At 39.8% G+C, this 14,579-nt stretch overlaps 1 protein-coding gene across 4 annotated transcripts in view; it reads right to left on the bottom strand.

The window, feature by feature from the left end:
- The window catches only part of SLIT3 (slit guidance ligand 3), a 528,889-nt gene that overhangs the window by 203,780 nt on the left and 310,530 nt on the right, over positions 1–14,579 (bottom strand). For all 4 annotated transcript variants that reach the window (XM_054841901.1, XM_054841902.1, XM_054841900.1 and 1 more), the window contains 2 exons: positions 4,925–4,996; positions 409–572 (listed from right to left, as the gene is read on the bottom strand). In XM_054841901.1, coding sequence (XP_054697876.1) covers positions 409–572; positions 4,925–4,996 — 236 coding nt within the window. The remainder of the gene's footprint in view (positions 1–408; positions 573–4,924; positions 4,997–14,579) is intronic.

The following is a 14,579-nucleotide window of genomic DNA, read 5'->3' on the forward strand; positions in this document are numbered from 1 at the left end:
GGATAAAATCTGCTCCTCCTGTTCTATAGTCCAATCATTTATCAACAGACTCAGATTAGCATTTTCTATTTCCTTTCTTTTGTACTCCAGTCAGCTGTAGAGCTCTTCCCTTGAGAAATACCAAATTATCCACGCTTAACTGATTTCTTATGTTGATATCATTGCCAATGCTAAAGTAGAAAAAATAATTTGAGAACTGAACGATTAACTGGAATCCAATAATTCTTATAAGCCTGAAAAAATTAACAATTTGATCTACTCCCACACAGTTTAGCAATGATAAAAACAAACAGGACTGCTACAGAACGGCATTCAAACACAACATAATAATTTTCCACTCACTGTTTTTATGTGAATATCAATATAAAGCCATCAGCTGATAGATAAATGAATAACTGGCATCATTACCAGAGCAGACAAAGTCCTTCTTCTGAACCTCTGCCACAAGAAAACCCCGCAGATTTACAGGCGCCAAGCAGAAGGTGAACTGCCCGATGGTGCGCCTCTGCCGCAGCCAGTCAGACAGCCAAGCCAGGTGGCAGTCGCAGTGCAGGAAGTTGGAGTGAAGCCGCCTACAAAAGACAGAACAACCCTAAAGTTATCAGTAGTTTTTTAAACAGAAGGCACAAACCAGAGCAATCAAGTACGAGTCAGCCTGGCTCGTCACTACAATCTCAGTAGGATCATTGCAGGTTAGTGGTTACGGTTGGGCCAGGTCTTGACTGTCTGCCATACAATAAACAAATGCCCACATATAAATTAGTGTTATCATTTATAAGGTCTTGCAAGAATGAAGTTAAGGAATTACCCACCTACAGGTAATCATGAGCTGGCCACTCGAGAGAAAAGAACATGCAGAATTTAAGATTCCTCCAAGTAATCCCTTTGCCTGTGATTCCACATCAGAAATAACTGTATGAATGTGATGTCGATGAGTGAATTCCAAGGATGGCTTGTCTAAACATGAGGACCAGACTGAAAACCAGGATGATAGGTGATTCTCCCCTCTTGTCTCTCCTTTGGAGAGAGAGAGAGAACGACCCCACACACCAGAGGCTATTGATACCTTGTATGTTCCTGTGCTGCCTGTACGAATTCACCAATGCTCTTTTTACAGGGGCAATTTAGCACAAGTGTGCAGGTTCTAGACAGAAATTTTCAACTCCTGATGAAGAAGGGGACCACGACAAAGTCATGCCACACAGCAGTGCCTGGGCTGTTCTTTGTAGTGGAAGATCTAGCCACACAGCTCTCTTCCCAGTCTGCTTCATGCCTGGCACTAGAGACTTGCAGAAGCATTATCACATTGCGGAGGGAAGTCTGCAAAATGATGATGTGTTCAGGGAGTGAATCTGGTAATTTTAATAGCTACCAAACTTTAGGTCAAAACAAAAAGCCCAGGACATTAATTATTTCATTCCTTGTAATGAGTCATACATTTGCAGTGCTATACCAAAGATGCAATGATAAACCAGATTGAAAATCCTGTCAGAAATGGTTAGACAAAGCATTATTCACTAGTATTACAGGCATTACATTTAAAAAAACCCACACAATTGGTGTGCACAGGATTTAGCCCTGTCCATCCACCAAAGAAATTAACTGTCTATCTGTGAGATCTTCATATCGCGCAATAGCAGAGCAGGTCAGCAGAGGCGTCTGGGCTGACAGCCCCCAGATTTGTATGTCTGGGGTGGGCAGTCACAGTAAAAGGCCGCAAATCTGGAACTGAGAGTTTATCCCATAGCGATGGAGGAGGCTAGTCTCTTGGGAGCACTGTAAAACGTAATTGTTTAGAAGAACACTAGAAGACCTGGGTTTTAGGGATTATGAAGCTATTTAATTGACACTGCAGTAAGTTAGATTTCTAGTAAAATGTTTTGTTATTATGAACCATTAATCTGTTGATTGAAAGAACAAATACAATTACAAAGAAAAGAGAACAATATAATCCAGCCAGAAAGTAAAACTTTGTTCTAACTTGGAGAGTAAGCATTTCATTTAAATCCTCAAACTATTATCCCCTCCCACCACAGCAGTCAACAACAATATTTAGAATCATCTTTTCATCTTTCAGGAACTGAAAGAGAGCTCATCCCATGCCATTCCCTGCATCCTCTGTATGGATGTAGGCAGGCAGGAGTAATATAACTGCAATTTCACAAAAAGGGGCAGCTTTCCAATTCTGTGAGGAGTTTTCTCCCCTCACTAAATTCATGTAGGTGGTTTCTGGGGTTTCCCATTTTAGGAGTGTGAACTGTCACCTCTTTGCCACCTCGCCTGCCTCAGCAGAGCCCTACCTTGTCATTTGCTCAAGTTTTTTGCATGGATATTCTACAGTTTGCTTTTGAGAGGAGACCATTTAGAGACCCTATCAAGCTTAACAAAGCAGCCTATTAGAAAGTATTTTTGATAATTATATTGATGAATATAGCCACGACAAGACTTTTCAAGGTACTTCAAAAGCATAATACACCAATTCCCTGTGAACGTGAAAAGTACTGAAGCAATTTTTCACCATTTTCAGTGTAGCCTTAAATAAAAAAATTAAAAGAAAGTATGTAATCACCTATCTCAGCAGTCACTCGCACAGGCAAAGACAACAGGACACTTACCATTAAGCAAATAGGCATGGGGAACATGCTTTAACATAAATAAAGCTGTTTCAAGCAAAGGAAAGCAGATCAATAAAAACTAATTCCTGTCACTTCCAATCAAGGCTAAAAGATCAATGAAACTTAGCAACAGAAAAGACAGTTAAATAAAAGAAGTTAGCACAGAACTGATTTTTTTTTAAGGAATTCTTCAAGTGCTTCAAACCTTACAAGCACTTTTCTCTTTTTTTTTTTTCAGTATTAGACTAAATTCTGAACAGAAGATATTCAGAAAGTATTGAGTAATATGTAGCTATGCAAACTTGTTTTATTAATAATTATAATTGTGGAAAGTGCTAAGATGGCTTGGGGATAGAAGAAGAATCTTTAATAGGAAAAAGAAATCATGAAATGCTGTTTGATTCCTGTATTTATCTTACATTAAATGCTATTTTGATGACTTTTCTGCCTCTGTTGAAACAGATGGAAGGAAATATAGAAAACTAAATCATTTTACTGTATTTCCACCTGTCTATGTAGGATTTTTTAATCCCTACATCGAACTGCTAAGAAGGGTACTGCGTCTTATTTGGCAGTCTTTGCAGACTGAAACATGCCACTTGATATTGCTGAAACTGCCTTTACAGAACACGAGGTGAATGAATACGAATGCAAGTTTGCAAAGGTGCCCTTTTAACCATAGACCCTAAATTAAATTTCCAGCAAATCCTTTTAGAGTGGGTCAGCATTCATGTTCTATAAAATGTGGCTCTCAGAATTCAATATAAAAGCTTCCCTTTATAAATCCTATTTATGACTTCCTTCCCTTTTTTTTTTTCTTTTTTATTTTTTTCCTTAATTACAGCAGAGGGGGATTAGTCAGTGTAAGTCTCCAGGGAGCTATATACAAAGCCATCTCCGAAATTAAACTAAAAGGAAAATGGCAGAAGGCATTGAGCTCTGGTAACAGACAAGACTGACTAATCTGAAGAAGCCAGGCAAATTTTCTGGACCACTGTGACTGAATGAGAAAAGGCAAAACTCCAGGAACCTTAACCCTACCTTTATCTTCTTTACCCATTCTCTTCTAAAAGACAAACATCTAATTTCCATTTAATTACTTACATTAAGGTCTATGAATGTCACCATTTTATGAGGAATGTAAATTTAAATCAGAGGCTAGACTTACATGGACTGACATGAGTAATTCTTCTTCAGTTCTGTTAACTTATCTAATATTATTTTACACATGTATATGTAGCATCCTTGAAGCATTTTATTTTTTCAATGCCATAGAAAATTTTCAGGCTAGCTACTATTTCTCTTTCTTTGCTTTCAGGACTAAATACATCTTGGTTGAGTTTGAGATTTTGGAGGAAAAAACAGTCTTTGTTTAAACATGACTTTTTCCTCAAGTTGTGTATTCCCTAAAGGAATTTAAAGGAATAGATTTTTTTTTTAAAGAAAATGGTTTTGGTAGGCTATGGCTAAATTATACAAATGCACACAGTCTAATTTCACAATCTTTGTATTTTGGTCTACTAAAGCCGATCAGAGCTTTTCTAGTGGAATGGTGTCTGCTGTAGAAAAATGGATTTGATGTAAGAGAAGCTTTTATAAAAAATGCATCAGAATGAGTGACATTTTGTTTCAGAAAGCATCTGGAAGAGAAGCTTTTTTCAAGTTCTTTAAAAAATTTCTTGTTTAATAAATTAGTATTCTGAATCTGAAAAGAAGAAACAGGATTTAAATGCAGGATGTTAACAAGATTAAATAATTTGATCCATCTGAGGAGTTTTCTCAATTTTGATGATATTCCAGCTTGGAACATATTTTCACATTACGGATTTTTCTCATGGGAAAAAATTTCCAGATTCAGTTCCCGTTAAATTCAAAATCAAACCTGAATCTTACTTAACCCTGGGTAAATCCAATGAACTCGCTGCCAGGGCCCCGAGGGCACCAGCAGCCTTCACAACCCTGCCTGGCCTCCCCAGCCCAGCCCTGGCCCAGGACCCCAGCGCAGCCCGGGGCTCCCAGCCCTGCCCCAGTGAGGCCATAGTGGTGCGGGTCTCCAGTCCTGCCCCAGCCCACCCCTGTGGCCACTGGCCCCCTCTGAGCAGGTCCCCACCCATGGGCTGATGTCCCTGTCCCCACAGAGGAGCCCGAGGCTGCCCCCACCACAGCCCTCGGTGTCAGGCTGCTTCACTGACCTCCTTGTGCAACAGAGTAGGGGGAAGAGACTAAAATAAGATTATCATAAAATGACAAATATCCACGGATTTGGCTTACACCATCATCTTTTTTTTGTTTCTGAAGATATTACTCACAGAGTCCTGATCTTTGGCATGTGATTGAAACTGGTAACAGGAATGCGGGTGATGTTGTTATTGTTGAGAGTACTGTTAAGAGGGGAAAAAAAAGAGAAAGAGAATAATTGATCAATTATTTACATTTCTTCACCAACACAGTATTTACAGAAACACTGCTAAAACTCTTGGTAATAAATCTGCCAGGCTGCAAGCAGTAAGACATGCTGACCGATACCTCAGACAATTTGTGACATATCATGAAAGATATTGTTAGGGCAAAGCAACCAACAGCTGCATAAAATGGATAAAGGTTATTATTTACCATGTCTGAGAACCAAGGAGCACAGGAGATGAGTTTTTATCAACTACTAGAACAGAGTCAGACTTTTTGGTTAAGCCACCACTTTGCTTGAAAACCTGGCGCAACTTGAGTGGAGGAACTTCAAACTCAAATGCCGCAACACGGAAGCTTTGCACTTAGAGCGCTCGTTCTCATGCAAAAAGAGAGCTGTTGACTCTCACAGGCTTGTTAACGCAGCCAGCTTACATGGACAGACAGCTCAAATTGCCCTTTTGAAAACACTCGCACGGGTACCCTTTCTTTGGTTTCCTTATGAAAAAATATATGGGTAGTGGAACAGACTGTAAGAAAACAGGTTGTGACCCAGGCATGTAACGATTTCTGCTGCTCTATCAAAGCAGAGCTTAAAGAGAAAATGACCTCAGCTGCTGGTAGGGACCCCCTTAGTGCTTCTTATGAAAAATGAACTGATTTGATTATCATCAGCTGAGTGTGCTGCTCCCATTTATGTTGCTCCTAATTATATCAATGACTCTCTAGCAAATTAGAGGCTATAAAGTTTATCAAGATGGCACAGGAAATGGAAAGCACTCCAACAGGGCATAATGGCCATGTTCCAAGTGCACCAAATACAGTAGCCCGGTTTGTCACGAGAATTGATGGGGCTGGTGATGGCTCCAGGTCCTGCTGCTGGCTGCAGCTGCCTATTTGAAAGGTGAGATGTCCATAGCAGCACCGCATAGAGCTACCTCTGCCTTGTACGAGGGCCACGGCACTCCACAGCATCACTTTGGTAGAAGATAGTGCTTTTGTGCGTTTGTGTACGTGTTGAAGAAAATACCTGCTGAAGCAACCCAAAGCCATGTTACTCTTTTCCCTGAACTATTTAGTTGTTCCAATGTTATGTATTTACATAGGACATTTAATCAAAAGCTCTTGAAGACACTTACAGATGTTAAGTAGCCCTCTTGGTCATCTGCCAATTTAAAAACATTTTTACAATTCTGCCTAGAAGTCCCTTGGCAAAACTATCGTCTACAACATCAGCAGATTAAAGCTAAATTAGATTACACCCTATTAAGACTGTTTTTCTGGTACATAGGAGGACACATAAGCATACTGGCAAAGCCAGGAGGTTGGAGGGTAACACCGCTGTGCGCAGGCACGCTCAGGAGAGGTGTGTGAGTGGGCTCTGACACTGGCAGCAGTGTGTTTGTGTTGCCGCTGCACCGCAGCCCAGCAGGACAGAACACGCCTGCTTTGTTACTAGGACCGTAGCTGGTATTTCAGCATAGCCCTGCACCAGATGGATGCACTATCGATCTGGAGCCAGCTTGGGGGCTGTCAACTTACCTATGACAGCAAACTGCACCAACAGAGCAAAATTACCTATCCTTTCCAAATGCATAAGCAGAGTGAGTTATGTTAATAAAAACAAAGTTTTGGAAATCTGGAGTCTGCATGTGAGATCTGTTCCCAGAGATCTGTGTCAGTCCAGTCACACACATTCGCAGACCAGGCTGATAAGAGCTGTAGGGCCTTAGTGCATCTTGGCTTAGAGTATAATATATAGTATTCATTCCAGACCCTCTAGAAAACTTGATGATGCCAAACATTGGACTAGAATCACATAGCTAAGTATTGGGATCAACAGGTATACAAAATTACGGGTTTGTGTATTCAATTTCTCAATATGCAAAGACTCAAACAGTCTATTATAAAATTAGGAGATAAGATGACGCGGAAAATCCTGTCAACTTCAGAAGTAAACCTGAAAGTAAGCTATCAGCCATGTCGTTTCATCAGCCGTGCATCACAATCTGCACACGCCACTGCTTCAGCTGGGAGTGAACGCAATGAGTATGAGAGTATTTCTGTAGTGCTGAAAAGCTCTACCTTGGAATTCCTGCTAATGTCACGATGACAACATAAATGTCCCACTGTGGCAGTTTATATGGCGCAAAATGAACTGCTTTGTCATATAATTGCTACTGCTTGAGTCCCTTATTTAGCCAGTGATGCAAACCAAAGTCTTTTGTGGACAGTTAGCCAATGTAAGCACGTACAACAATTTCAGAAAGTGAACAAAACCTCTTATAAGGGTGCATACATATATACATCAACACACTCATTCCTCAATATCTATATTTATTTGCTAGTTGCATTTGCACATGCATGTTGGGAAGTTCAAACAGGGCTCACAAATGGAATTTCTAGTTGCACCACTATTTGTTCTCTCTAAACATAAAAATATAATTCACCCTCTGCCTCAGTTGTCTGTTACATAAAAATGAGCTATGCACGTGGTTGGAAGATTTTAGGTATACACTTATAAATAAAAGCCACATGTAAAGTCAGCTCACAAAAATGAAATCACATCCATAGCTGATGTCTGAATAGGTCACGCATGGCACTGTAGGAGTCAATAGAAACCATAGGAATTCAAGGAAGACTTCCTATTGATTTCAAAAGGACATGGATTAGATTTAGGCAGAACAGGACGTGACAGCAAGCTTCCTCCTGCGCTAACTGAGGGTAGAGAACAAATCCCTGTCTCCCAGAGCAATTCTTCATCTGGATGTGGAAAGGTCAGCCTTTACTGTCTGATTTGATGATTCAAAAATATTTTTTAATTTCTTAAAATATTTCTGTTTAACAGACAAAGCATTATTCCAATCACACAGTATTTCTACTCACACTGTGTCAGATGAGAGTGGCTCAGGTTTTGCCCCTAATAAGCAAAAGTTTCCCATAATTCATCACTAAATATATAACCCTCCTTCTAAGAATCCTAAGTCAGTGCTGAATTAATATACTCCTTAAACACAAATTTCAGGGATAACTCTAGCAGATAGCTATTGCACAGATGACTTAGTAGCATACTATTTCATTGATATTTAAATGTTAACCATAATGAAGGCAATAAAACATCTATGATAACCTCAATTATTTCAGGACAAATAAGGCCAAACACTGCAAAGGGCACTAATTGACAGTGAACTGTCTGCATTACAGCCCACTCGTAGCTGCAGGAATTTAACCCTGCTGCTCTGGTTGTGCAGAGCACGCAGCTCCCACACAGCAAGAGGTCTTTGGCTTTTCAATGGGGACGATTTCAGGTAGAGGTGTGCTCCAGAGGCATTTTGCAAAGCTTTCTGTCATGCGCACAAAGCCTTCCCAGCAACGATTTTCAAGAGTATGTGATGGGTAAGCACACAATACAGTGACATTTTTAACACATTAAGGGGAAAAAATAAATTGTGCTCCAGTCAACTGCCAGCTGCTTCAAGACCCTGGTCTCATTTTGATCCAACTAAGATTCAAATCCATAGAAACAGATGCACAAACACCAGGAAGCTGTGAGAAGCAGAAAACTTCCAGAATCTTCTGACTCCTCCAACATTCGATGGGGAAACTTGTATTCTGCTGGTTTCTCCCCAGCCTTATACCTCCCACCTCTTCCAAAGCCCAATATACCCTTGTCCCTTGAAAAAGCACTGTCCTCTCATTTAGAAGTCCTCTCCCTGTAAACTGTTCACATCCAAAATGCTGAATCAGGAAACTAAGGTTATAGACAATATTATTTATGCCAGGAAACCTCCCACCTTGGGCCGTGATCCTTGTCAGATTTTGCCAGCTAAGCAGAAGCAGACTGCAGCAGTCCTAAGGATCCTCCAAGGACTACTTGGAAGACGCATAACGTGGGATCAGCAGTCTTCGAGGTGGTACATCCTCCGCTGGTATGAACTGTCATAGTCCCATTGACTTCAATTTACAACCCCAGAGGAACTGCTCTACTAACTCACTCCTCTGCCAGTTGCCCAAACTGGTTAGAGGCACGCATGGAGCTGCTTTCTTCTTTCAGAAGAATAAAGTTGATTTATAGCCCCTACTAATCAGATTTTTTTTTAAAGGAAAGAACGCTCACTCTGCAATCCTGTCACGATTTGAAAACAATCACCTATCTCCTTCCTCCAACTCCTTGTTCAAATTTAACTATGTGCAGTTGCATTTCTGTTCTCTTCTGACTTGCTCCAAATTCATGTGTACCACTGTAGTTCCCTGACAAGGAGCTGTTAATTCCAGACTCAATGTAATTACATTAAAATCTTTAACCTGTAGAAATTACTGTCATGTGTGTATTTTTTAAATAATATTTATGCATTATTCTTTACTCCTTTCTCCACCCTCTTAAACAGGAATACAGGTATTCAGGACTACAGGAGAGTCAGAAGAAAAATATACTCCTAATGCTAGAAGAAATCATACAACTTTTATGGAAAAAAAAGGAAGGGATTTAAATTTTGCACCCTACTATTAACACAAGTATTTTATTTTAAAAACTCAGGAACTCTAAGCATCCCTTCGTGTTCCTTGGACTAATTCAGAGAGCAGAAATCCCAGGCTGTCAGATCAATAGTCAAACACTCTCAATTCCGTAAATTACAGAGTACACAGATTTTGTTTCCCTTACTTGGAGTTCAATAAATGATATCATTAAAAGCATATCATGAATATCAGAATGCCTGGTGACTTATTCATCTGAAATAATAATACTTTCATTACAATATTCTGTTCCAGTTAAGTACTAGATATGAAGAAAATCTTCTGGCAATGATGCCAGAAAAAGTTAAGCAACATAACAGAATTATCTGAAATATTAACTATTTCATTTCTTCAATTAGTACTTCAGGAAGTACACTGTAAAATAGTAACTGTCTTAATGTTTTCCAGTCACATTTCAAGTGGGAAAATACATAGGAGGGTTGGGTTTTTTGTTAAACACATAACACTGATGACAATACCACCTGCTACATCCCAGCTTAAAAAAGTTATGGGATCCTGTTTTATCATTGGCAAAGGAAAAACCATTATGCAAATGTCTTTTTTTCTGAGTACAAGGCATTTTCATAATGTACGCAGATTACTAGCTACGCATCAGTACTACATCCACAGCGATGCTTCTTGTTTACAATCTGAATGGATTAAAATGAAAGGGGAAGGGGCGAACATGTGGTATGCTGAAGACATCCTTTGTTTTTTGATGGTAACAGAGACTGATTCTTTCACATTCCATTTCTGCAGCTGATTAGCACAAACAGCTAATCAAATTGAGAAATTATATGGTAGATTAAATTTTTGATTAACACTTTTCCCCAAGCCTTAATAAGCACCTATCATAGTTACTAGAGGTCTGCTGTGCTGGCCATTCAGGTTTTTGATACATGCCAGGCTGCTTTTGTGTCACATTTGGCTGATCACCGGACGTTGCAGCATTTGCAAAATTCTCAGTTAGAAAGAAATATTCAGACCCATTTACTGATAGGTAAATGAAGAGAGAGAGATCTGAAAAGGCACCAGCTCATTTATTATATTTCTAGGTTTGAATGCCTTTTACGTTTGGGCACTGGAGATTCTTTCCAGGCTTCTAACATAGATGATTTGATTCTGCAAACAACAGTCCTCATTTGGCAGCACATACTTCTATGTGTCTATGGGCTTTCGCTCTCAGTTAAGCAATGATGTTTCATTTCCTTTTCCCCACTGAAAATTCTCTAAATACCCCGTGGAAAGAGCAAGGTGCTGAGTTAGCTCACTCTGTGATAAACCTATATTTTGAAAGTGAGACTTGGAAACGGAGCAGAAAAGCAAATGGGCAAGGCTGGTGCGGAACAGCCGTATCGGGTGCTGCAGCACTGAGCGCTAACAAGTCTAACATTTCCTTCTGTCTCCTTCAATTACACCACTGCTTTATCACAGTCTGCTCGTTGGCTGTGTATGTAATCTGTGTGTTGTGTGTCCATAACACCATGTAATTGGGCCTAATGCAAGATTATTATCTATGTGCATGCAATGGATAGCTACAAATGGTGCATCTGCAGGCTTGTGACATTCCCAAGAGTGAATTACTGTCATACTCCCCGATTACAACTGCCACAGTTTCCAGGCTTCCTATCCCCAGTGCAACTATACATCCAGTAAATGAGACTGGAAAATTTATTAAGACTTAACCAAGACAGCTCCAAGCATAACTAAGCCTCTCATGTAAATAGTTTTGTTGATATGTTATTTCTGTTCAGAAGTGGGTGAACTGATTAAAAAAAAAAAAAAAAAAGATTGAGCAGCTCACTCCAAGTTGCCAGCGGAGCTCAGAAGGGGACACAACAGTCTGGCTCTGGAGGTCACAGAAAGACAACTTCTCCGAGACCCCAAAGCTTTGGGGGGCAATGGAGTGGTGGTAAATAAAAATATGCGAAGGGATCTTTTCACAGTGTACATGTGGACTGAAACTGTTGAACACATGCAAGATTGTGGCTGACCAGTACCTGAAGGGGCCTACAGGAAAGATGGTGAGGGACTGTTTATGAGGGAGTGTAGTGACAGGACAAGGGGTAATGGGTTTAAGCTGAAGGAGGATCCATTTAGATTAGATGTTAGAAAGGAATTCTTTACTGTTAGAGTGGTGAGGCACTGGCACAGGTTGCCCAGAGAGGTTGTGGAGGCCCCATCCCTGGAAGTGTTTAAGACCAGGTTGGATGAGGCTTTGGGCAACGTGGTCTAGTGGAGGGTGTCCCTGCCCACAGCAGGGGGTTGGAACTAGATGATCTTTGAGGTCCCTTCCAACCCAAACCATTCTATGATTAGACATCTCCATCGGTATTTATGAACACAAAGAGGAGGATATTGGGGTCTGTCTGAAATACTAGAGATGAAACATGAATTTGCATGACTGCATTAGCAGCAAAATTTAACACTAACAGTGACAGAACCGTAGACCTCTACGTTAGCAGTCATATCACTCTTAAACCTCTCTCAACTACAGAAAAAGTCATTGCAAAGGGAAAAGAAATTCTCCATTCCTTGTATTCAACAAGGGTTAAGCAAAGCAGTAACTGGTTAGAATTTCAGAAAGGGGAATTTTGATTATATATAGGGGAAATATTTCTTACAATAAGAACAGGAAAAATACAGCAAAGAGCTGCTACAGAGTGCGCAGCCATCAGCAGCGGAAGCCTGTAATAAGACTAAACAAATCCCTGGCACGAATAGCATGGGACTCTATGGTCTTGCCCTAGGGAGAGACTCAAGATGACAACTTCAGACCCCTTCCAGCCTTTACGTACCTCCTAATATAACTAACAGCAGGGGCATTTTACCAATTCGAAAAAAGTGAATCTAAATCTAAATCTATTTTTAGCAGTAAAGCCAAGACTTGAATTTTATATGCTGCCATAATTAATGTTTGTAATTAACTTTGAGATTGTAGGGTAAAAGGAGCTATATTTTCAATAGCTGTAAAACAGAGCTATTTTTCACACAGGTCAGAAGGAATTTGCATTAAATTAAATATTTACTGCTTCTCATGGCCTCTGATGAAAAAGCAAAATGGCTTTGGCACTCTATACCCCAGCTCTGAGCATGGTCCTCACCCTTGTCTTTGAAGGCCTCCAAGATTTGCTTGTTAGGCAAGGTCCAAAACCCAACTGGATCTCTTCAGAGTTTTGGTGAGTCCTGAGTGCCTCTTGTACTCAATCCTGTGATCTCTGCACAGATTGTTTAGCTTAAAGCCCGTAACTACCACGTGGGCATATAATGAAAGCAACTGATGCTGCACTGATTAATCCATTACTCTGAACTGTTAGGAAACATAATGATCTCACAAGGCGCCTTATTCACTGACATACAGCAGTACAGCTCTGATCTGACACCTCAAATTAGCAGCAAAAGCAATAACAGCTGGGGTTTTGTCTCAATATTTGTACCCAACTCTAAAGTGAGTTGGGACTATATATGTGCTATTTTTAAGCACAATGTTAGCCCAGGCAAATAATCTTCTAAATAGTCTCCAGGTGACATGTAAAATCCACTGAAATAAATAAAAACAACTAGCTGCCAATTTCTGTGGTTTCTGTTCTAGTATTAGTCTTTTGCCGATGTGTTCACAAATGTTCTCATCAGAGCAACGTGAGAGGCTCTAGCATTGTTAACTTGGGAAGCTGACATCAGAAACACGACTAGTCAGAGGAAAGAAAATGTTCTTTTTAGAAATGTATGAAAAAAATAAATAAGCTTAGTATGGAACTACGCACAAAATTGCCAGCAGCGTTTACTGCTACAATTGCCCATTCTGTGGCTGATTTTAATTTGCATATAACTGTCAGATTTTAACTATTTAAGCTCATTATAAAGGCCAGATGTTTATGGCAGATTCTTTTCTCCCCCTTGAAGGAGTGAGATTACTTTCAAAAACATCAGGCTTTGGGGAAACTGGGTTATTATAATAACAAATTCTTTGTTTAAAATCCCTGTTTTGTCACCCAGCAAGAACCAGGGTGATTACATTTGCCTATAGCGATAACTTTAGGGCATATTAACTTAAGTCCTGTAATTGCTGCATTAACTGTCCCTAGAGACTGGCTGTGCCTTGGCTGGAGTCTGTGGGCCTGGCGAGGTCAGGAGCTGAGGCTCAGAGCAGACGAGAGGGAAAGGCAGGACCTGCAGCTAAGAAAATGCTCGGGCAAGCTATCTCAGTAAAGAGATTGGGACTAGGAACCAGTGCAAATGGGTAAAAGAGGCCAGAAAAAAATCGTACGTGCCTGTACAATCAAAGATTGTATTGTCGTTTGTACATAAGCGGGACAAAAAGAAAAGATTCTGGTGACCAATGCTCAAACGTTTCCAATGTTACCTTTAGCCCGGCATTTATTTTGTATGTGCACGTACGTATCATTATGCCTGAATTTACTTATTTACATTGACATGCAAATAAATAAAATATGCTAAAACAAGATAAAGTAGAAAACAGAATAAAATAAAATAGGCCAAGCCAAGATAAGGTAAAATAACATATAATAAAGGTTATACAGAGAATGAGGGTAGACAATTCATTTAGGTTGTGGACTTTGTTAGATGTTAAGTCAAGAATGCCATTCTCATGGTCTTTCATGAAACGTCTTACCGCTTCCCCTTAAGGAAGTCTGCTCTTTCTGTATACAGAAAGACACATCTATTTTCCCACACGATCAAATCACCTCTATCAGCTGTACAAAATACAGGTATGAGTTGCACCTCTTAATTCTTTCTAACGCCTATGCCCGGTCAGAGTTTAAAAAGCTTTTTTTTTTTTTTTTTTAAGAGAAATTTCAATCAACTTTTTAGTCTTTTACATGACATTCTAATTCTAGGCAGAAAATACAAATTCAATTCAGCCTGAATGGAAATTTTAGTTGTAAAAGTATTGGTACAAAGACAAAAGAATGCAGACTGAAATTATTCTGCCACTGCTTTGTTTTTAAATTAAGGATTCTCCAATGAGTTATTTTGCTAAACTCAAAGATGGCACAGGAAACATTGCCTTTACTTTTTTTTGAA

Source organism: Grus americana, chromosome 14 (assembly GCF_028858705.1).
Source record: "Grus americana isolate bGruAme1 chromosome 14, bGruAme1.mat, whole genome shotgun sequence".
In the NCBI taxonomy this organism is placed as follows: domain Eukaryota; kingdom Metazoa; phylum Chordata; class Aves; order Gruiformes; family Gruidae; genus Grus; species Grus americana.